This window comes from Oncorhynchus mykiss, chromosome 9 (genome assembly GCF_013265735.2).
Source record: "Oncorhynchus mykiss isolate Arlee chromosome 9, USDA_OmykA_1.1, whole genome shotgun sequence".
NCBI lineage: Eukaryota > Metazoa > Chordata > Actinopteri > Salmoniformes > Salmonidae > Oncorhynchus > Oncorhynchus mykiss.
This window is the reverse complement of record NC_048573.1, coordinates 6885995-6907696: the sequence shown is the minus strand read 5'-3', so window position 1 is coordinate 6907696 and position 21702 is coordinate 6885995. Positions and strand designations below refer to the sequence as shown.

The 21702-nt window shown below is 45.3% G+C and overlaps 1 protein-coding gene across 2 annotated transcripts; it reads left to right on the top strand.

Moving 5' to 3' along the window:
• Positions 1-562: 562 nt before the first annotated feature.
• Positions 563-21702, top strand: LOC110531364 (gastrula zinc finger protein XlCGF57.1-like). Of its 2 annotated transcripts, XM_021614553.2 has the most exons (3): positions 563-845; positions 4668-5117; positions 18983-21702. In XM_021614553.2, the coding sequence occupies exons 1-3, from the start codon at positions 680-682 to the stop codon at positions 20725-20727; spliced, it is 2361 nt and encodes a 786-aa protein (XP_021470228.2). In that variant the 5' UTR covers positions 563-679; the 3' UTR covers positions 20728-21702. The 2 variants fall into 2 exon arrangements, with proteins under 2 accessions (XP_021470228.2, XP_036843094.1); XM_036987199.1 differs by lacking the exon at positions 4668-5117.

Genomic DNA, 21702 nt, shown 5'->3' with positions numbered 1-21702 from the left:
TCAGCCCCATGTCGTAAGGATCTGTACCTAATTACTGGAAACTGAAAATGTCCCAGTTCTTCCATGGCCTGTATACTCACCAGACATGTCACCCATTAAGCATGTTTAGGATGCTCTGGATCGACGTGTACGACAGCGTGTTCCAGTTCCCGCCAATATCCAGCAACTTCACACAGCCATTGAAGAGGAGTGGGACAACATTCCACAGGCCACGATCAACAGCCTGATCAATTCTATGCAAAGGAGATGTGTCACACCAGATACTGACTGGTTTTCTGATCCACGCCCCTACCTTTTTTAAAGGTACACTTCATGGGATCTTTTGTTTCAGCTCAAGAAACATGGGACCAACACTTTACATGTTGCATTTTTATTTACTGTTTGTCAAATTATAATTATTGTATTCATTTTTAAGTTATATAACAACATTCTAACCTTGTTGACAATTATCTAGTGCAAATATGGCATTATTTCACTATTTGAATCCGTTTGGATCAGTTTCAATTGGGGACTTTTATTTTGAATGCGAACCGGAAATTCCACTATTGTGGTTCATCCTTATTGTGGCTAGCTTCAGGATTGGAGGTGAATGTTTTGATTTCAAACACCCTTTTTTTGTGGAGTAAACAAAGACGTACTGACTGACCTAAATAGACTACCCAACTCTGTCGTCTAAAATATGTCTAAATTACAGTCGTTGCGTGTGTTTTTGAATGATCGTTTAACGGCGGCTGCTGTGGAGATTTTCGGGGCAGTTGAGAAAACGGTAGTGGAGTACCAGGAGGAGAATGATCGGCTACGGAGACTGCTGCGGATCACACCAGAGATACAACTATGTAGAATAGGTTCGTATTTAGATATACTGGTAGCTAGCTATAGTTATACTGAATTAATGAACTGGTTAGACAAAATCACAATTTTAACCATTTTTAAAACATTGTATTTAAATGTTTTACTTTTGATTATTTACCTACCTATCTGGATGGCTGGCTAGCTACTGTAGCTGATAATTGTTCTCTCCATGTTTTTCTATTGGTCTATACATCAATTACGCTTTTAGCTGCGAATGTGTAGCCTACAAGATGTAATAAACCATTGAAACAATTAACAATTGTTATGTATGATTCAATAGTTGTCTGCATATTTGATTACTTATCTAAAGATAGAGATAAAGCCAGGCACAGACCCACAGATCGGTCTGATTGATTCAATTGATGGGAATAACCAGGAAGGGAAGGCTGTCTCTCTCTGTACTCGTATTAGCCAAACGGCTCATATTGCAATTTTGGAAATAGGAGACTACCTTCCTTTTGAAATGGGATTTAGGGAATGTAATACATATGGAAAAGATACGATACAATACCTCCAATAGAATGTCCAATGTTTTACAAAGATATGTCAGCCGATACTGGATAAATGGTCGAGTCGCGCTTCATAACTGGGTTGACGATCTGCTGCTACTCTGTGCTGTACTCCATTCTATATGCTTAACTACATTGCTTTTGATTTATTTTTGGGGGGTAACTGACGTGTACAATGTGGACCCGTAGGATATCACTTTAAAAGTATTAAATTAAAACGCTTGTTTCCCAGAAGTGGTCCTCAATGGTAAAAACAATAACACACACACAATGATTAAAAGGCAAGACAAAATGACAAACAACCATAAATACATTCGTTTATATTGGCATCCTAAAAAAGGGGCACTTATTCACTGCACCTTCTCACTAAACCTTAAAAATCAACCATATTCATTTCACATTAAAACAATCTATTAATTGCACATACCTATCGTACCTATATAGCAAATGGCTCTGATAGATAGGGCAGCCTTGCATCTAGCCCATAGGCACCTTTGCAGTAATTCGTTTTTTAAACATGTGTTATACAGGCATTGTGGATCTCTCTCTGTTGCGCTACACCCGCAATAACATTTATGTGACCAATAAAATGTGATTTGATTGAAATAAATACACCTGACCAGCAGTAGGGGTCACAAGGGGCAGTGTAATGTTTTCTCTTCGACAACCTTGTCCAAATGAAAACCTTTTCCTACATTTTAAAGATATTTCTACTTTGTCTTTGCTTGATCTCCAAGGGGAGGCTATTCCATAGACAAATGCCTGTATAGGAAAACATCCTCCTCGCAGGACTGTTTATTCTTGGGATTTTACAAGACATGACACAATAGCTCTGGTATTGTGACTGTGTTGGTTATAAACCATATCAATGTGGTTTTTCATGTAACCTGGGGCACGATCATTTAAGATGTCAAACATATGATTAAGTTTAAGTTGGTCCACTCTGGACTCCAAAGGCAACAAGCCCACCTCCCGGATCTCCTGTACCCCTATGTGGGTTCTAGGGGGGACATTCAGCATATACCTGATAACATTATGTGGGTTCTAGGGGGGACATTCAGCATATACCTGATAACATTATGTGGGGGGGGGGGGGGGGGGGGGGACATTCAGCATATACCTGATAACATTATGTGGGGGGAGGGGGGGGACATTCAGCATATACCTGATAACATTATGTGGGGGGGGGGGGGGGACATTCAGCATATACCTGATAACATTATGTGGGGGGGGGGGACATTCAGCATATACCTGATAACATTATGTGGGTCCTGGGGAGGGACATTCAACATATACCTGATAACATTATGTGGGTCCTGGGGGGGGACATTCAACATATAAAAATCAAATCACATTTTATTTGTCACATACACATGGTTAGCAGATGTTAATGCGAGTGTAGCGAAATGCTTGTGCTTCTAGTTCCGACAATGCAGTAATAACCAACAAGTAATCTAACTAACAATTCCAAAACTACTGTCTTATACACAGTGTAAGGGGATAAAGAATATGTACATAAGGATATATGAATGAGTGATGGTACAGGGCAGCATAGGCAGGATACAGTAGATGGTATCGAGTACAGTATATACATATGAGATGAGTATGTAAACAAAGTGGCATAGTTAAAGTGGCTAGTGATACATGTATTACATAAGGATGCAGTCGATGATATAGGGTACAGTATATACGTATGCATATGAGATGAATAATGTAGGGTAAGTAACATTATATAAGGTAGCATTGTTTAAAGTGGCTAGTGATATATTTACATAATTTCCCATCAATTCCCATTATTAAAGTGGCTGGAGTTGAGTCAGTGTGTTGGCAGCAGCCACTCAATGTTAGTGGTGGCATATACCTGATAACATTATGTGTGTCCTGGGGGGGGGGGGGGGGGGGACATTCAACATATACCTGATAACATTATGTGGGTCCTGGGGGGGGGGGGGGGGGACATTCAGCATATACTGTTATCAGTATAAAAGACACCTGTCCACAACCTCAAACAGTCACACTCCAAACTCCACTATGGCCAAGACCAAAGAGCTGTCAAAGGACACCAGAAACAAAATTGTAGATCTGCACCAGGCTGGGAAGACTGAATCTGCAATAGGTAAGCAGCTTGGTTTGAAGAAATCAACTGTGGGAGCAATTATTAGGAAATGGAAGACATACAAGACCACTGATAATCTCCCTCGATCTGGGGCTCCACGCAAGATCTCACCCCGTGGGGTCAAAATGATCACAAGAACGATGAGCAAAAATCCCAGAACCACACGGGGGGGTGGGGGGGGGGCTAGTGAATGACCTGCAGAGAGCTGGGACCAAAGTAACAAAGCCTACCATCAGTAATACACTACGCCGCCAGGGACTCAAATCCTGCAGTGCCAGACGTGTCCCCCTGCTTAAGCCAGTACATGTCCAGGCCTGTCTGAAGTTTGCTAGAGAGCATTTGGATGATCCAGAAGAAGATTAGGAGAATGTCATATAGTCAGATGAAACCAAAATATCACTTTTTGGTAAAAACTCAACTCGTCGTGTTTGGAGGACAAAGAATACTGAGTTGCATCCAAAGAACACCATACCTACTGTGAAGCATGGGGGTGGAAACATCATGCTTTGGGGCTGTTTTTCTGCCAAGTGACCAGGACAACTGATCCGTGTAAAGGAAAGAATGAATGGGGCCATGTATCGTGAGATTTTGAGTGAAAACCTCCTTCCATCAGCAAGGGCATTGAAGATAAAACGTGGCTGGGTCTTTCAGCATGACAATGATCCCAAACACACGCCCGGGCAACGAAAGAGTGGCTTTGTAAGAAGCACTTCAAGGTCCTGGAGTGGCCGAGCCAGTCTCCAGATCTCAAACCCAAAGAAAATCTTTGGAGGGAGCTGAAAGTCCGTGTTGCCCAGCAACAGCCCCAAAACATCACTGCTCTAGAGGAGATCTGCATGGAGGAATGGGCCAAAATACCAGAAACAGTGTGTGAAAACCTTGTGAAATCTTACAGAAAATGTTTAACCTCTTTAACCTCCCACCATAATTTGCAAATAAATTCATTAAAAATCATTAAAAATCCTACAATGTGGATATATTTTTTTTTCCTCATTTTGTCATATGATGAAAATTACAGGCCTCTCTCATCTTTTTAAGCGGGAGAACTTGCACAATTGGTGGCTGACTAAATACTTTTTTGCCCCACTGTATATAAAAAAATGTCAAAAGCATTTTGAAATGGCGTTGTGCACTCAAGCATGTCTAAAGGCTGTAAAGGTGACCTCTGACCCTCCTCTCCTTCCCTCCAGACTCCCTGCAGCTCTCTGTCTCTGAAGAGGAGGATCCCCCTGAGCAGCAGCACTGTGAGCAGGAGGGGAGCCCCAGTCTGGGACAGAAGGGCCCAGAGACCAAACAGATTAAAGAGGAACAGGAGGAAGTCAGGACCTGTCAGGAGGAAGAGCAGCTTCAAGGGCTCGTTGATACCAAAGACTCCATATTCACTACTTCCTGTGTGAAAAGTGAATGTGATCAGGAGGACCCATGTCAAGAAGCCGTACTAGCTGAACACCCAACTCTCAGTCCACTGAAAACATCTAAACTACAGTTGTTCTGTGTGTTGTTAAATCAATGTTTAACGGCATCTGCTGCTGTGGAGATTTTCGGGGCAGTTGAGAAAACGGTAGTGGAGTACCAGGAGGAGAATGATCTGCTACGGAGACTGCTGCGGATCACACCGGAGATACAACTATGTAGAATAGGTTCGTATGTAGATCTACTGATAGTTAGATATAGTTCTAGTAAATTAATAAACTGTTTAGTGATGTAAGCATTTTAATTTATTTTTTATTTTTTACGTTGAATGGATGATAATAGCCACAACATGTCAATGCTTGGACAACCTAGGGTTCAAAGGTTAAGGGGGGGTTTAATGGAAAGATATGTCCAGGTTTAGGGGGGGTTTAATGGAAATAGATTTCTATGTTGAGGGGGGGTTTAATGGAAAGATATGTCCAGGTTTAGGGGGAGTTTAATGGAAAGAGATTTCCATGTTAAGGGGGGGTTTAATGGAAAGATATGTCCAGGTTTAGGGCGGGTTTAATGGAAAGATATGTCCAGGTTTAGGGGGGGTTTAATGGAAAGATATGTCCAGGTTTAGGGCGGGTTTAATGGAAAGATATGTCCAGGTTTAGGGGGGGTTTAATGGAAAGATATGTCCAGGTTTAGGGGGGGTTTAATGGAAAGATATGTCCAGGTTTAGGGCGGGTTTAATGGAAAGATATGTCCAGGTTTAGGGGGGGTTTAATGGAAAGATATGTCCAGGTTTAGGGCGGGTTTAATGGAAAGATATGTCCAGGTTTAGGGGGGTTTAATGGAAAGATATGTTCAGGTTTAGGGGGGGTTTAATGGAAAGATATGTCCAGGTTTAGGGCGGGTTTAATGGAAAGATATGTCCAGGTTTAGGGCAGGTTTAATGGAAAGATATGTCCAGGTTTAGGGGGGGTTTAATGGAAAGATATGTCCAATTACAAAAACCTATATGTTCCCTGACTGTCACGAATGTTGAGTAAAATTATATTTTAACTTTCCCGGTCTTTATTTTGCTTATTTTAATTTAATATTTTTATTATTTCATTTCTAACTCCAGTGCTACATGGGAGATATTCAACATCCCTTTTGATAGCCGAGGACGGTGATTTGGTCAAGTGTTAAACGTTTTTTAATCGACAAACAAGTTGATCCTTGATTGTGATAGTGTTGTAAACCTTGAACCCTCAACTTAATGATCATCCAAAAATAACTTTACAAATACAAAAGATACGTTTACTGTTTAGCTGTTTTAAAAAAACAGATTTTCACGGAGTTTCTTCTTTGTATTCTCTCCCGAGTTTCCATTAGCGCAGGAAGTGTCGTAATTCAGGGTACCGTGCAACTCAAAACACCTCTGTGGTAATGTTTTATATTTGTCCAATTATTTTGCGGTGCACAGGAGGATGGTGGCACCTTAATTGGGGAGGATGGTAATGGCTGAAGTGGAATTAGTGAAATATCAAATAAATCATGGTCTCCATGGTGTTTGATGCCATTCCATGTGCTCCGTTCCGGACATTATTATGAGCCGTCCTCCCCTCAACCGCCTCCTGTGGTACGGTGATATGAAAGTACAGTTTCTAAGGTTTTCAAAATAGTTGTTGTTAAAAAACAGCCGGTTTCAGTCAGCTGATTCTAGTCATTCCTTCTGGTTTGTTCTAGTCAAGCAGCTGACGAGCCCGGGCGCGCACGTGTGTCCTAGTGCACCATCGTGCGCATGTTGATTTCTGTCTATCCACATCAGACGCGATCAGGACATGCAGGTTGAAATATAAAAATGAACTCTGAACCAACTGTATTAATTTGGGAACAGGTTCGAAAAACATGAAACATTCATGGACATTTAGCTAGCTAGCTACGGTTTCTAGCTAATTTGTCCTGGGGCGGCAGGGTAGCCTAGTGGTTAGAGCGTTGGACTAGTAACCGGAAGGTTGCAAGTTCAAACCCCCTGAGCTGACAATCTGTCGTTCTGCCCCTGAACAGGCAGTTAACCCACTAGGCCGTCATTGAAAATAAGAATTTGTTCTTAACTGACTGTTCTTGCTGGCCTAGTAAAATAAAATAAATAAATAAATATAAACATTGGGTTGTTATTTTACCTGAAATGCACAAGGGCCTTTTTTTCTGGATCTTTGTAGAATTTTGAGTCACACAAAATCGTGTTTTTCTCAACTCCGACAATTAATCCACAGATAAAAGGGGAAAGCTAATTTGTTTCTAGTAATCTCTCCTCCTTCGGTCTTCTAGTAATCTCCCCTCCTTCGGTCTTCTAGTAATCTCTCCTCCTTGGTCTTCTAGTAATCTCTCCTCCTTCGGTCTTCTAGTAATCTCTCCTCCTTCGGTCTTCTAGTAATCTCTCCTCCTTCGGTCTTCTAGTAATCTCTCCTCCTTCGGTCTTCTAGTAATCTCTCCTCCTTCGGTCTTCTAGTAATCTCTCCTCCTTCGGTCTTATAGTAATCTCTCCTCCTTCGGTCTTCTTCGTCTGTGTACTTTTGGCGGTTGGCAACCAACTTTAAAGTGTGTTAGCATCACCAACTGGACTGGAATGTGGGCCTCAGTTCATCTTTCAATCTCCGACGTGGGTATATGCTCTTAAAAACCAACGAGGAGATGGGAGAGGCGGGACTTGGAGTGCGTGAAGCGTAAAAATAGAACCAAGTTATATTGTAGCGCCTGGCTACGCAGATGCGCGAGAGCAGTTTGGATGAAATGATTGAATAACATGTATGTGTACATTGATTTTGCAACGCTCGTGCACACAACGTGGGCAGTGTGGTCATCATGTCAGTCTCCCATAAGAAGACCACCAATTTCATTAAGTTCTTATTGGTCAAGGTCACACCAGTCAGTATTATGTAAACCTATCAGCAGTCAATATTCCCAGGATGTTCATTGTAGGACCCCAGCAAGAGCATACCAAAAACAGTACAGTATGAAGATAGGCAGAAACTGCTTCTCCAATAGAAATCCCCGATCACACTTGTAGGTGACGTTGGCTAGCTATGCTCAAGCGTAGACCCAATGACGTGTTTCTAACGGTCATCTCTTGACAAACTGTGTAGGCCGTCCAATCAAAAGGCACTCCTTCGATATACAGTGCCTTGCGAAAGTATTCGGCCCCCTTGAACTTTGCGACCTTTTGCCACATTTCAGGCTTCAAACATAAAGATATAAAACTGTATTTTTTTTTTAAGAATCAACAACAAGTGGGACACAATCATGAAGTGGAACGACATTTATTGGATATTTCAAACTTTTTTAACAAATCAAAAACTGAAAAATTGGGCGTGCAAAATTATTCAGCCCCCTTAAGTTAATACTTTGTAGCGCCACCTTTTGCTGCGATTACAGCTGTAAGTCGCTTGGGGTATGTCTCTATCAGTTTTGCACATCGAGAGACTGACATTTTAACCCATTCCTCCTTGCAAAACAGCTCGAGCTCAGTGAGGTTGGATGGAGAGCATTTGTGAACAGCAGTTTTCAGTTCTTTCCACAGATTCTCGATTGGATTCAGGTCTGGACTTTGACTTGGCCATTCTAACACCTGGATATGTTTATTTTTGAACCATTCCATTGTAGATTTTGCTTTATGTTTTGGATCATTGTCTTGTTGGAAGACAAATCTCTGTCCCAGTCTCAGGTCTTTTGCAGACTCCATCAGGTTTTCTTCCAGAATGGTCCTGTATTTGGCTCCATCCATCTTTCCATCAATTTTAACCATCTTCCCTGTCCCTGTCATGTATTGTCATGTTGTGTCTTGTTTCTGTCCTTTCCCTTCACCCTGTCTCCCTCTGCTGGTCGTTATTAGGTTACCTTTTCTCCCCCTCTTTCCCCCAGCTGTTCCTTGTCTCCTCCTAACTACCTCGTCACCCCTTTTCCCACCTGTTCCCTTTTTCCCTCTGATTAGTCCTCTATATCTCTCTCTGTTTTTGTTCCTGTCTTTGTCGGATTCTTGTTTGTGTTTTTCATGCCTGAACCAGACTATCGTCATGTTTGCTGCAACCTTGTCCTGTCCTGTCGGAATCTGCCGGTCCATCTGAGCCTACCTATGTTTTGTTATTAAAGAAGTTCTGTTTACGTTAATTCGCTTTTGGGTCCTCATTCACGCACCGTAACAGAAGAATCCGACCAAGAATGGACCCAGCGACTTCGGATCCTCTCCACTCAGCCGTCGAGATCCAGGGAGCGATGCTAGGCAGACACGAGCAGGAATTGTCTGCTGCTCGACATGCCGTTGAGACCCTGGCCACCCAAGTCTCCAACCTCACAGAACAGGTTCACCATCTCCGCCTCGATCCACCGGCCACTTCCAGGGCTTTCGAATCTCCGGAGCCCAGAATCAATAACCCGCCGTGTTACTCTGGGGAGCCCACTGAATGCCGCTCGTTCCTCACCCAGTGTGATATTGTGTTTTCTCTCCAGCCCAACACTTACTCCAGGAGCACTGCTCGTGTCGCCTACGTCATATCTCTCCTTACTGGACGGGCTCGTGAGTGGGGCACGACAATCTGGGAGGCAAGGGCTGAGTGTACTAACCAGTATCAGGACTTTAAGGAGGAGATGATACGGGTTTTTTATCGATCTGTTTTTGGGGAGGAGGCTTCCAGGGCCCTGTCTTCCCTATGTCAAGGTAATCGATCCATAACAGACTACTCTATTGAGTTTCGCACTCTTGCTGCCTCCAGTGGCTGGAACGAGCCGGCTTTGCTCGCTCGTTTTCTGGAGGGTCTCCGCGCAGAGGTAAAGGATGAGATTCTCTCCCGGGAGGTTCCTTCCAGCGTGGATTCCTTGATTGAACTCGCTATTCGCATTGAGCGACGGGTTGATCTTCGTCACCGAGCTCGTGGAAAGGAGCTCGCGTTCTCCGTTGCCCCCCTCTCCGCATCACTACCATCTTCCTCTGCCGGCTCGGGTGCTGAGCCTATGCAGCTGGGAGGTATCCGCATCTCGACTAAGGAGAGGGAACGGAGAATCACCAACCGCCTCTGTCTCTATTGCGGTTCTGCTGGTCATTTTGTCACTTCATGTCCAGTAAAAGCCAGAGCTCATCAGTAAGCGGAGGGCTACTGGTGAGCGCTACTACTCCTGTCTCTCCTTCAAGATCCTGCACTACCTTGTCGGTCCATCTACGCTGGACCGGTTCGTCAGCTTCCTGCAGTGCCTTAATAGACTCTGGGGCGGAGGGCTGTTTTATGGACGAGACCTGGGCTCGGGAACATGACATTCCTCTTAGACAGTTAAGGGAGTCCACGGCCTTGTTCGCCCTGGATGGTAGTCCTCTCCCCAGGATTCAGCGTGAGACGCTACCTTTAACCCTCACTGTTTCTGGTAATCATAGCGAAACCATTTCTTTTTTAATTTTTCGTTCACCTTTTACACCTGTTGTTTTGGGCCATCCCTGGCTAGTTTGTCATAATCCTTCCATTAATTGGTCTAGTAATTCTATCCTCTCCTGGAACGTCTCTTGTCATGTGAAATGTTTAATGTCTGCTATCCCTCCTGTTTCCTCTGTCTCTTCTTCACAGGAGGAGCCTGGTGATTTGACAGGGGTGCCGGAGGAATATCACGATCTGCGCACGGTGTTCAGTCGGTCCAGGGCCACCTCTCTTCCCCCACACCGGTCGTATGATTGTAGTATTGATCTCCTTCCGGGAACCACTCCCCCCCGGGGTAGACTATACTCTCTGTCGGCTCCCGAACGTAAGGCTCTCGAAGATTATTTGTCTGTAGCTCTTGCCGCCGGTACCATAGTCCCCTCCTCCTCTCCCGCCGGAGCGGGGTTTTTTTTTGTTAAGAAGAAGGACGGGTCCCTGCGCCCCTGCATAGATTATCGAGGGCTGAATGACATAACAGTGAAGAATCGTTATCCGCTTCCTCTTATGTCTTCAGCCTTCGAGATCCTGCAGGGAGCCAGGTTTTTCACTAAGTTGGACCTTCGTAACGCTTACCATCTCGTGCGCATCAGGGAGGGGGACGAGTGGAAGACGGCGTTTAACACTCCGTTAGGGCACTTTGAATACCGGGTTCTTCCTTTCGGCCTCGCTAACGCTCCAGCTGTCTTTCAGGCATTAGTCAATGATGTCCTGAGAGACATGCTGAACATCTTTGTTTTCGTTTACCTTGACGATATCCTGATTTTTTCACCGTCACTCCAGATTCATGTTCAGCACGTTCGACGTGTCCTCCAGCGCCTTTTAGAGAATTGTCTTTTTGTGAAGGCTGAGAAGTGCTCTTTTCATGCCTCCTCCGTCACATTTCTCGGTTCTGTTATTTCCGCTGAAGGCATTAAGATGGATCCCGCTAAGGTCCAAGCTGTCATTGATTGGCCCGTCCCTAAGTCACGCGTCGAGCTGCAGCGCTTTCTCGGCTTCGCGAACTTCTATCGTCGTTTCATCCGTAATTTCGGTCAGGTGGCAGCTCCTCTCACAGCCCTTACTTCTGTCAAGACGTGCTTTAAGTGGTCCGTTTCCGCCCAGGGAGCTTTTGATCTCCTCAAGAATCGTTTTACATCCGCACCTATCCTTGTTACACCTGACGTCACTAGACAGTTCGTTGTCGAGGTTGACGCGTCAGAGGTGGGCGTGGGAGCCATTCTTTCTCAGCGCTCCCTCTCTGACGACAAGGTCCACCCTTGCGCGTATTTTTCTCATCGCCTGTCGCCGTCGGAACGTAACTATGATGTGGGAAACCGCGAACTGCTCGCCATCCGCTTAGCCCTAGGCGAATGGCGACAGTGGTTGGAGGGGGCGACCGTTCCTTTTGTCGTTTGGACTGACCATAGGAACCTTGAGTACATCCGTTCTGCCAAACGACTTAATGCGCGTCAGGCGCGCTGGGCGCTGTTTTTCGCTCGTTTCGAGTTCGTGATTTCTTATCGTCCGGGCTCTAAGAACACCAAGCCTGATGCTTTATCTCGTCTCTTCAGTTCTTCAGTAGCCTCCACTGACCCCGAGGGGATTCTCCCTGAGGGGCGGGTTGTCGGGTTGACTGTCTGGGGAATTGAGAGGCAGGTAAAGCAAGCACTCACTCAAACTCCGTCGCCGCGCGCTTGTCCTAGGAACCTTCTTTTCGTTCCCGTTCCTACTCGTCTGGCCGTTCTTCAGTGGGCTCACTCTGCCAAGTTAGCCGGCCATCCTGGCGTTCGGGGTACGCTTGCTTCCATTCGCCAGCGTTTTTGGTGGCCCACCCGGGAGCATGACACGCATCGCTTCGTGGCTGCTTGTTCGGTCTGCGCGCAGACTAAGTCCGGTAACTCCCCTCCTGCCGGCCGTCTCAGGCCGCTTCCCATTCCCTCTCGACCGTGGTCTCACATCGCCTTAGATTTTGTCACCGGACTGCCTTCGTCAGCGGGGAAGACTGTTATTCTTACGGTTGTCGACAGGTTCTCTAAGGCGGCTCATTTTATTCCCCTTGCTAAGCTTCCTTCTGCTAAAGAGACGGCACAAATCATCATCGAGAATGTTTTCAGAATTCATGGCCTTCCGTCAGACGTCGTTTCGGACAGAGGTCCGCAATTCACGTCTCAATTTTGGAGGGAGTTTTGCCGTTTGATTGGGGCTTCCGTCAGTCTCTCTTCCGGCTTTCACCCCCAGTCTAACGGTCAAGCAGAACGGGCCAATCAGACTATTGGTCGCATCTTACGCAGTCTTTCTTTTCGCAACCCTGCGTCTTGGTCAGAACAGCTCCCCTGGGCAGAATACGCCCACAACTCGCTTCCTTCGTCTGCGACCGGGCTATCTCCTTTTCAGAGTAGCCTCGGGTACCAGCCTCCGCTGTTCTCATCTCAGTTCGCCGAGTCCAGCGTCCCCTCCGCTCAGGCTTTTGTCCAACGTTGCGAGCGCACCTGGAAGAGGGTCAGGTCTGCACTTTGCCGTTATAGGGCGCAGACTGTGAGAGCTGCTAATAAGCGTAGAACTAAGAGTCCTAGATATTGTCGCGGTCAGAGAGTTTGGCTCTCCACTCAGAACCTTCCCCTTAAGACCGCTTCTCGCAAGTTGACCCCGCGGTTCATTGGTCCGTTCCGTATTTCTCGGATCATTAATCCTGTCGCAGTGCGACTTCTTCTTCCGCGATATCTTCGTCGCGTCCACCCGGTCTTCCATGTCTCCTGTGTCAAGCCCGTTCTTCGCGCCCCCGCTCGTCTTCCCCCCCCCCCATCCTTGTCGAGGGCACACCCATCTACAGGGTCCGTAGGATTTTGGACATGCGTCCTCGGGGCCGTGGTCATCAGTACCTAGTAGATTGGGAGGGGTACGGTCCTGAGGAGAGGAGTTGGGTTCCCTCTCGGGACGTGCTGGACCGTGCGCTGATCGATGATTTCCTCCGTTGCCGCCAGGTTTCCTCCTCGAGTGCGCCAGGAGGCGCTCGGTGAGTGGGGGGGTACTGTCATGTATTGTCATGTTGTGTCTTGTTTCTGTCCTTTCCCTTCACCCTGTCTCCCTCTGCTGGTCGTTATTAGGTTACCTTTTCTCCCCCTCTTTCCCCCAGCTGTTCCTTGTCTCCTCCCAACTACCTCGTCACCCCGTTTCCCACCTGTTCCCTTTTTCCCTCTGATTAGTCCTCTATATCTCTCTCTGTTTTTGTTCCTGTCTTTGTCGGATTCTTGTTTGTGTTTTTCATGCCTGAACCAGACTATCGTCATGTTTGCTGCAACCTTGTCCTGTCCTGTCGGAATCTGCCGGTCCATCTGAGCCTACCTATGTTTTGTTATTAAAGAAGTTCTGTTTACGTTAATTCGCTTTTGGGTCCTCATTCACGCACCGTAACAGTCCCTGCTGAAGAAAAGCAGGCCCAAACCATGATGCTGCCACCACCATGTTTGACAGTGGGGATGGTGTGTTCAGTTGTGTTGCTTTTACGCCAAACATAACGTTTTGCATTGTTGCCAAAAAGTTCCATTTTGGTTTCATCTGACCAGAGCACCTTCTTCCACATGTTTGGTGTGTCTCCCAGGTGGCTTGTGGCAAACTTTAAACGACACTTTTTATGGATATCTTTAAGAAATGGCTTTCTTCTTGCCACTCTTCCATAAAGGCCAGATTTGTGCAATATACGACTGATTGTTGTCCAATGGACAGAGTCTCCCACCTCAGCTGTAGATCTCTGCAGTTCATCCAGAGTGATCATGGGCCTCTTGGCTGCATCTCTGATTAGTCTTCTTCTTGTATGAGCTGAAAGTTTAGAGGGACGGCCAGGTCTTGGTAGATTTGCAGTGGTCTGATACTCCTTCCATTTCAATATTATCGCTTGCACAGTGCTCCTTGGGATGTTTAAAGCTTGGGAAATCTTTTTGTATCCAAATCCGGCTTTAAACTTCTTCACAACAGTATCTCGGACCTGCCTGGTGTGTTCCTTGTTCTTCATGATGCTCTCTGCGCTTTTAACGGACCTCTGAGACTATCACAGTGCAGTTGCATTTATACGGAGACTTGATTACACACAGGTGGATTGTATTTATCATCATTAGTCATTTAGGTCAACATTGGATCATTCAGAGATCCTCACTGAACTTCTGGAGAAAGTTAATTTTGCACGCCCAATTTTTCAGTCTTTGATTTGTTAAAAAAGTTTGAAATATCCAATAAATGTCGTTCCACTTCATGATTGTATCCCACTTGTTGTTGATTCTTCACAAAAAAATACAGTTTTATATCTTTATGTTTGAAGCCTGAAATGTGGCAAAGTTCAAGGGGGCCGAATACTTTCGCAAGGCACTGTATAAAGTTGTTTTTGACGAAAATTAACACGTGTCAGTTAGTCACTTTCACGAGGTTGGAGTAGTAACACGTTCAAGTACTTTAAGACATTGGCTCCAATCTAGGCTGTGCCTTTTAGATTTCAAGAAAATGAACAACTAAGGAAGAATTTTTCACTTCTCTCATATTGACTTCTCAAACCCCTGCTTGGTTTGTTTCGCAAGCGATCCCAGAAGTCGTGTGATGTTGCGTCTCTGGGTTTAGAAACTCTGTGAGCATATCACAGACAGAAAGAGAAACCCAGACTAGTCGTTGGGCCTGTCCGGGGGTATCGTCGGACGGGGCCACAGTGTCCCCCGACCCACCCCTGTCTCATTCTCCAGTATCTATGCTAAAATAGTCTATGTGCCTAGGGGGCTAGGGTCAGTCTGTTATATCTGGTGTAATTGTCCTGTTTTATCTGGTATCCTGTGTGAATTTAAGTATGCTCCTCTAATTCTCTCTCCATCTCCCTCCCGGAGGACCTGAGCCCTAGGGTCATGCCTCAGGACTATCCGGCATGATGACTCCTGGATGTCCCAGTCCACCTGGTCGTGCTGCTGCTCCAGTTTAAATTTTTCTTCCTGTGGCTAGGGAACCCTGACCTGTTCACCGGATGTGCTACCTTGTCCCAGACGTGCTGTTTTCGACTCTCGCACCGCACCTGCTGTCTCAAGCTCAGAATGCTTGGCTATGAAAAGCCAACTGTCATTTACTCCTGAGGTTGACCTGTTGCACCCTTAACAATCACTGGGATTATTATTTGACCCTGGTGGTCACCAGTGAACGTTTGAACATCTTGAAGAACAATCTGGCCTTAAATGGCCATGTATTCTTATAATCTCCACCCGGCACAGCCAGAAGAGGACTGGCCTCCCCTCAGACCCTGGTTCCTCTCTAGATTTCTTCCTAGGTTCCTACCTTTCTAGGGAATTTTTCATAGCCACTGTGCTACTACAGCTGCATGCTGTTTGTGGTTTTAGGCTGGGTTTCTGTATAGCACTTTGTGACATCTGCTGATGTAAAAAGGGCTTTAAAAATACATTTGATTGATTGATTGACTTCACAGAGGAGGCGTTCCCTAACGGAAATTTGCGAATACATTCTACAACGCGCCAATAGGATCTCGCTAGCTCGTGCGTGGCTCTGCCCCCCTGCTTGCTTGTTCTGACCCTATGCTTAATTTGCTCCCACTAGTGATGAGGAAACAAAGCATCCTTAAGGTTTTCCAGCCAAATGTGCCGAAAATAGGTAAATTATTTGAAGTTTTGATCAACCGTGTACAGTAGTGGCACCTGCTGGTGATTTTTTTTTAGAGCAGCCAAATTATTTAAAAAAAATATTGTTACCCCTTTTTCTCCCCAATTTCGTGGTATCCAATTGGTAGTTAGTCTTGTCCCATCGCTGCAACTCACATACGGACTTGGTAGAGGTGAAGGTCGAGAGCCGTGTGTCCTCCGAAACACAACCCAATCAAGTCGCACTGCTTTTTGACACAATGCCAGCTTAACCCGAAAGCCAGCCGTGTCAGAGAATACACCATACACCTGGCTACCGTGTCAGTGTGCACTGCGCCCGGCCCGCCACAGGAGTCGCTAATGCGCGATGGGACAAGGACATCCAATGCTGGGCGAATTGTGCACCGCCCCATGGATCTCCCGGTCGCGGTCTGCTGCGACAGAGCCTGGATCTCTAGTGACACAGCTAGCACTGCGATGCAGTGTCTTAGACCACTGTGCCACTCGGGAGGCCTGAGCAGACAAATTATTATCTATGGCGTACCCGTAAGGTGTTCGCTGCGTAGCCTTTTTTTTATTCTACCAAACCAATCAGGTGGTCGTTCGAGGAAACGAAGCTTCAGACGTCATTGATCACGTGCTTCTGATAAAGTGATACAAGCATGAGCACACCGCTTCGAAGTACTCCGCTATTGCCTCAATCACACCTACAGCGTCATCGCGCAAAATGTTACGCAGCATCATCTGGATATGTATTTAGCAAAAAGTTCAACATCCACCTTCTGCTGCCATTTCTGTCAAGCCATCTACGGCATACTATTAGATGGATATGTTCGATAAATCCAACGTGTTCACCACACAGAACGCACCGCAACTGCCTCTTCAACGCAATGCTGCAAGGCAAACGCAGCGTTTCAGTGGAAATGAATGTACATCTGGTGTACCAAAACGGCAATGAAGCTGTCGGTGTGATCGAGGGCGTTTGTCTCCGGCATCAAACGTAACATCACTAGCTCCCACTGTAAACGACACAGGTGAACTATTTTAGGGTTAGTTAGTTAGTTAGAATTATCTTTGAGCAGTGCTGATATGAGAAATGTGCTTTCTGGAAAGGGAGGGATACCTAGTCAGTTGTACAACTGAAATGTATTCAGCTGAAATGTGTTTTCCCCTTTCTATTTCTCTCCTGACAGCCACTACATGTTCCCTCTCCTGCTACTACGTGTCCTTCTGATGTCACATACCTCTGCTGTTGTTTTTTTAAGCAGCTTAACTTCAGTTCCAAGAGATCTTTTGTCTTGTGGGTTTGGAGCCAAGGAGCATCTGTTGTAAATCATTATATTGTGTTGAGCTCGTTGTGGCCCTGCTACACTACAGACATTGAGGGAATGCTTCCTTTGAAATCAATGGGATTATGCTGAGCCGTGGGGTATTGGTCAAAGGCCCACATGTCTTGGTTCGAAAGCGGGGAGGGAGGAGATCCCTTCTCAAATGGAACAGTCATTTGTGCTGCTTGGTCATGTTGTCAACAAGGTAGCATGGTGCATCGTCCAGAAACATACAACATATTTTTTTGTTTACCATCAAATAAATGTTTAGAATTTTCTTAGTATTTTCCATTTTTTGAAGAAAGATAAAGCGTTTTTAATCAAAAACCAAATCCCTTCGGCATGGGAAAACACAAGACTCCTGCTAATTACTACACGTGCTTAATTACATCACTTTTGTTTTGAGACAATTTAGCCATGGAATTTGAACAGGGAACCTGGGCTCAACCCAGGGAGGAAGCCCGGTTCCAAATGGAATGCGTTCAACTTTCTGCCGAAGAAAAACACGCCTGCCCGGGGCAGGATTAATCAAACCCCTCAATGAAAGATGATGAAAGCTAATGTGGCGTCACGCCACGCCCAACGGCAGCGTCCAAACGGAAGAATCGACGAGGTTCCATTTTGGAAGGCTGACAGGCACCTTCATGCTATCTTGTAAATTGAAATAATGAGAAATAAAGTTAATTTAGGTTGCATTATGGTCTCCACTAGACACCACTGGCTATTTTACTAGACTTGATGGAAGTCAAGAAGATACTAACTAGTAGAAACTCTAGGTGACGTTGACAGTGTTCACAATGTAAACAAAAAGAAACGTGTAATTAGAGGATTATTTAGTACAGGGATCATCAACTAGATTAATCCGCGGGCTGATCATTTTTCTTGAGCAGATGGGAGCCGGAACATAATTGCAAATAATAACCCCAAACAGATATAATATTTGACTTAAAACATAATCATTTCAGACTTTGTTTACATTTGTATTTGATCACCTGTCTTTCTGTTATGAGTTGGACATACTTGGGAACAGATTTGAATCACTTGGAGCTGATTTCCTGGTGTTTTTACAGTCTTCAATGTCCAACAAATAATTTACACAAAAAAACTTGGGGGTGGGGGGGGGGGGGGGGGGTCAAATAAAAACCACCAAATTCGACACAGTGCGCTGCCATTTCGTGAACCCTGATTTAGTACAACCACTAGCAACAATATAAGAGTACTTGCTAAAAACTGGACCAAAGCTATTGTACTGACACATAACGGATGATTATGGTACAGGAGAGGGAATTAGAATAGCAAAGTTTTCCCCCTCGTTCTCAAAACAATACGCTCTGTGTCGCTGGTAGAACGCGATGTTGCTGGCATTGTAACGCAACGCTTATAGTTGATCTAAAGCGTTAGCTAGCTCACACACTCCCGTTAGCGTTAACATGTGTATTAAGAATGAATGGGCAGTTAGCAAGCTGGTTAGCGATGTTAGCCGTTTCCTTTAATTAAACCCCCCGTAACCTGGACATCTCTTCCCATTAAACCCTCCTTAACCCGGACATCTCTTCCCATTAAACCCTCCTTAACCATTAAACCCTCCTTAACCCATTAAATCCCCTTAACCAGGACATCCACCTCATCCCTGTTCTGATCAGACATGAAATTAAAAGTCATAGAGATCTATAATTCATGATTGATTCCAAATTCTGTTATAAATAACATCTGCTCCTCCTCTCCTTCCCTCCAGACTCCCTGCAGCTCTCTGTCTCTGAAGAGGAGGTTCCCCCTGAGCAGCAGCACTGTGAGCAGGAGTGGAGCCCCAGTCTGGGGCAGGAGGACCCAGAGACCAAACATATTAAAGAGGAACAGGAGGAAGTCAGGACCAGTCAGGAGGAAGAGCAGCTTCAAGATCTGGAGCCTGATATCATAGAGTTCAATTTCACCCCTTCCTGTGTGAAAAGTAAATGTGATCAGGAGGAACCACTTTGGTCCTTGACTCTTCCCCAAACCCAGCCTGTGGAGAACAGAGAGAGAGACTCTAAACCAGTGGATCTCAAATCTTTTGTCCATGTGACCCACTTAAATGGTCTTGACCTTCCAGATAATGACAGCAATACCTCAAGCCACAGTACAGCCGTAAGCAGCGACACAGTGGGACTTGACAGCAGTCCACCATTGAAGAAACACTGTTCCAAACCCAGCACCACATCTATAAAAACTCACCACTGCCATGACTGTGGTGCAACATTTGCTCTGAAAGCTGACCTGCAGAGACATGTGACTCTCACCAAGAAGAGACTCAGTGAATGTAGATTATGCAGAAAACGCTACAACTCCACCTGTAAACTGAAGGCCCATGTCCGACGCTGTCACAGTGGGAAACACTGCACATGCCCTGTTTGTGGAAAGACCTTCAAATACAAAGGCTATCTTTCCAAGCACTTAAGGATTCACACAGGAGAGAAACCATTCAACTGTGGTGACTGTGGGAAAAGCTTCACTCAGAAGGGGAACCTAACCGAACATGTACTGACTCACACGGGAGAGAAACCATTTAGCTGTGGTGACTGTGGGAAAAGCTTCAGTCTCAAGAAGACACTAACGGATCATATACGAACTCACACAGGAGAGAAACCATTCAGCTGTGGTGACTGTGGGAAAAGCTTCAATAAGAAGGGACACCTTTCCGTGCATCAACTGACTCACACAGGTGAGAAACCTTTTAGCTGTGGTGACTGTGGGAAAAGCTTCAGTCAGAAGGGGAATCTAAGCATTCATAAACTGACTCACATAGGAGAGAAACCTTTTACCTGTGGAGAATGCGGGAAAAGCTTTGGGCTCAAGCGACACCTAACCATGCATAAACTGACTCACACAGGAGAGAAACCATTTAGCTGTGGAGACTGTGGGAAAAGCTTTAATCGCAAGGAGGTCTTAACCATGCATATACGGACTCACACAGGAGAGAAACCATTTATCTGTGGTGACTGTGGGAGGAGCTTCAGGCATAAAGGGTCCCTTAAGATACATATATTGTCTCACACAGGAGAGAAACCGTTCAGCTGTGGTGACTGTGGGAAAAGCTTCAATCAAAGGGGTAACCTAAACATGCATATACGGACTCACACCAGAGATAATTCATTTTGCTGTGGAGAATGTGGGAAAACCTTCAATCAGAGGGGGAACTTAACCACACATATACAAACTCACACCAGAGATAATTCATTTCGATGTGGTGACTGTGGGCAAAGCTTCAATGAGAAGGGACACCTAACTGAACATATACGGACTCACACAGGAGAGAAACCATACAGGTGTGGTGACTGTGGGAAAAGCTTCATTCAGAAGGCGGACCTAAGGAGGCATATACTGACTCACACAGGAGAGAAACCCCATGGCTGCTTCGTCTGTGGTAAAGGATTCACTCAGAAGTCTCATCTGCTGAGGCATGTGGATAAAATCCACAAAGGAAGAAAACAGGACAGAAACTGAAAGAACATTAGGACATAGAGATTGTCTGTCAGGTAAGTGAATAAAAGGGCAGGATGTGGACAAATATCTTAGGAAGCAACAGCGATATGGCCCTCATCAAATATGCAGACGACATGGCTCTGGTTGCTTGCCTGGAGGTCAAGTCCATCTCCAGCTACTCCCAGTTCATTGACTGCCTCTTGACGTGGTTTGACAATATCTTAGGAGCTCAGTCTGGGTCTCAACTTACTATTAAGACTCAGAATAGTAGAATACACCAGGTCCAATTTAGACATTTGGTTGTGCATCAGCACTTTGTCACTGACAGTCACTCAATTAGCGATTTTAGATTGGAAGTTAGTCTAGCCAGCTATCTAACCTTAGTAGTAATCACTGCTGAATACCGACCGGGCAGGGAATGTGCCCAGGGGCCCATATTAACATGGAATAAGTCATTACGGCAGGGGGGTGGCAGGTAGCCTTGGGCCAGTAACCAAAAGGTTGCTAGATCCAATCCCTGAGCTGACAAGGCAGTTTTAACCCACTGTCCCTAGGCCGTAATTGCAAATAAGAATTTGTTCTTAACCGACTAACCTTAAATAAATGTTAAATTAAAAAGGACAAAATTACAAAATGTGTATAATTGTAGGAAATTAATTTTAAAACATACATTTCTCTTCACCATCAGAGGGGTACTCAAATGTTTCACCTCGAGGTGGGGGGCACCCCAACCAAATCTCTCAGGGCCCCAAAAGACGGGAGCCGGCCTTGGATTTAGTTTTGGAAAACACATTTATTTGGTTTGAATGATGATCAAACATTATTATTATTATTATATCGAACAGATTAAAGATTCCTTTATTGTCCAATTGTACAGTTCCAAATTCAACTCCCGCTTCCATGTCAACCCCTCCTAAAGAGACGCATTCAGAAAGTATTCAGACCCCTTAACTTTTTACTTATCAATCTCCCCTACACACGATACCCCATAATGAC

What these genes read in the sequence shown, in the direction of transcription:
- LOC110531364 (XM_021614553.2), top strand. Translation starts at nt 680, where the DNA reads ATGTCTAAATTACAGTCGTTGCGTGTGTTTTTGAATGATCGTTTAACG. An exon ending in GATACAACTATGTAGAATAG is followed by an intron (nt 846 to 4,667) that starts GTTCGTATTTAG and finishes CCTTCCCTCCAG; the next exon opens with ACTCCCTGCAGCTCTCTGTC. An exon ending in GATACAACTATGTAGAATAG is followed by an intron (nt 5,118 to 18,982) that starts GTTCGTATGTAG and finishes CCTTCCCTCCAG; the next exon opens with ACTCCCTGCAGCTCTCTGTC.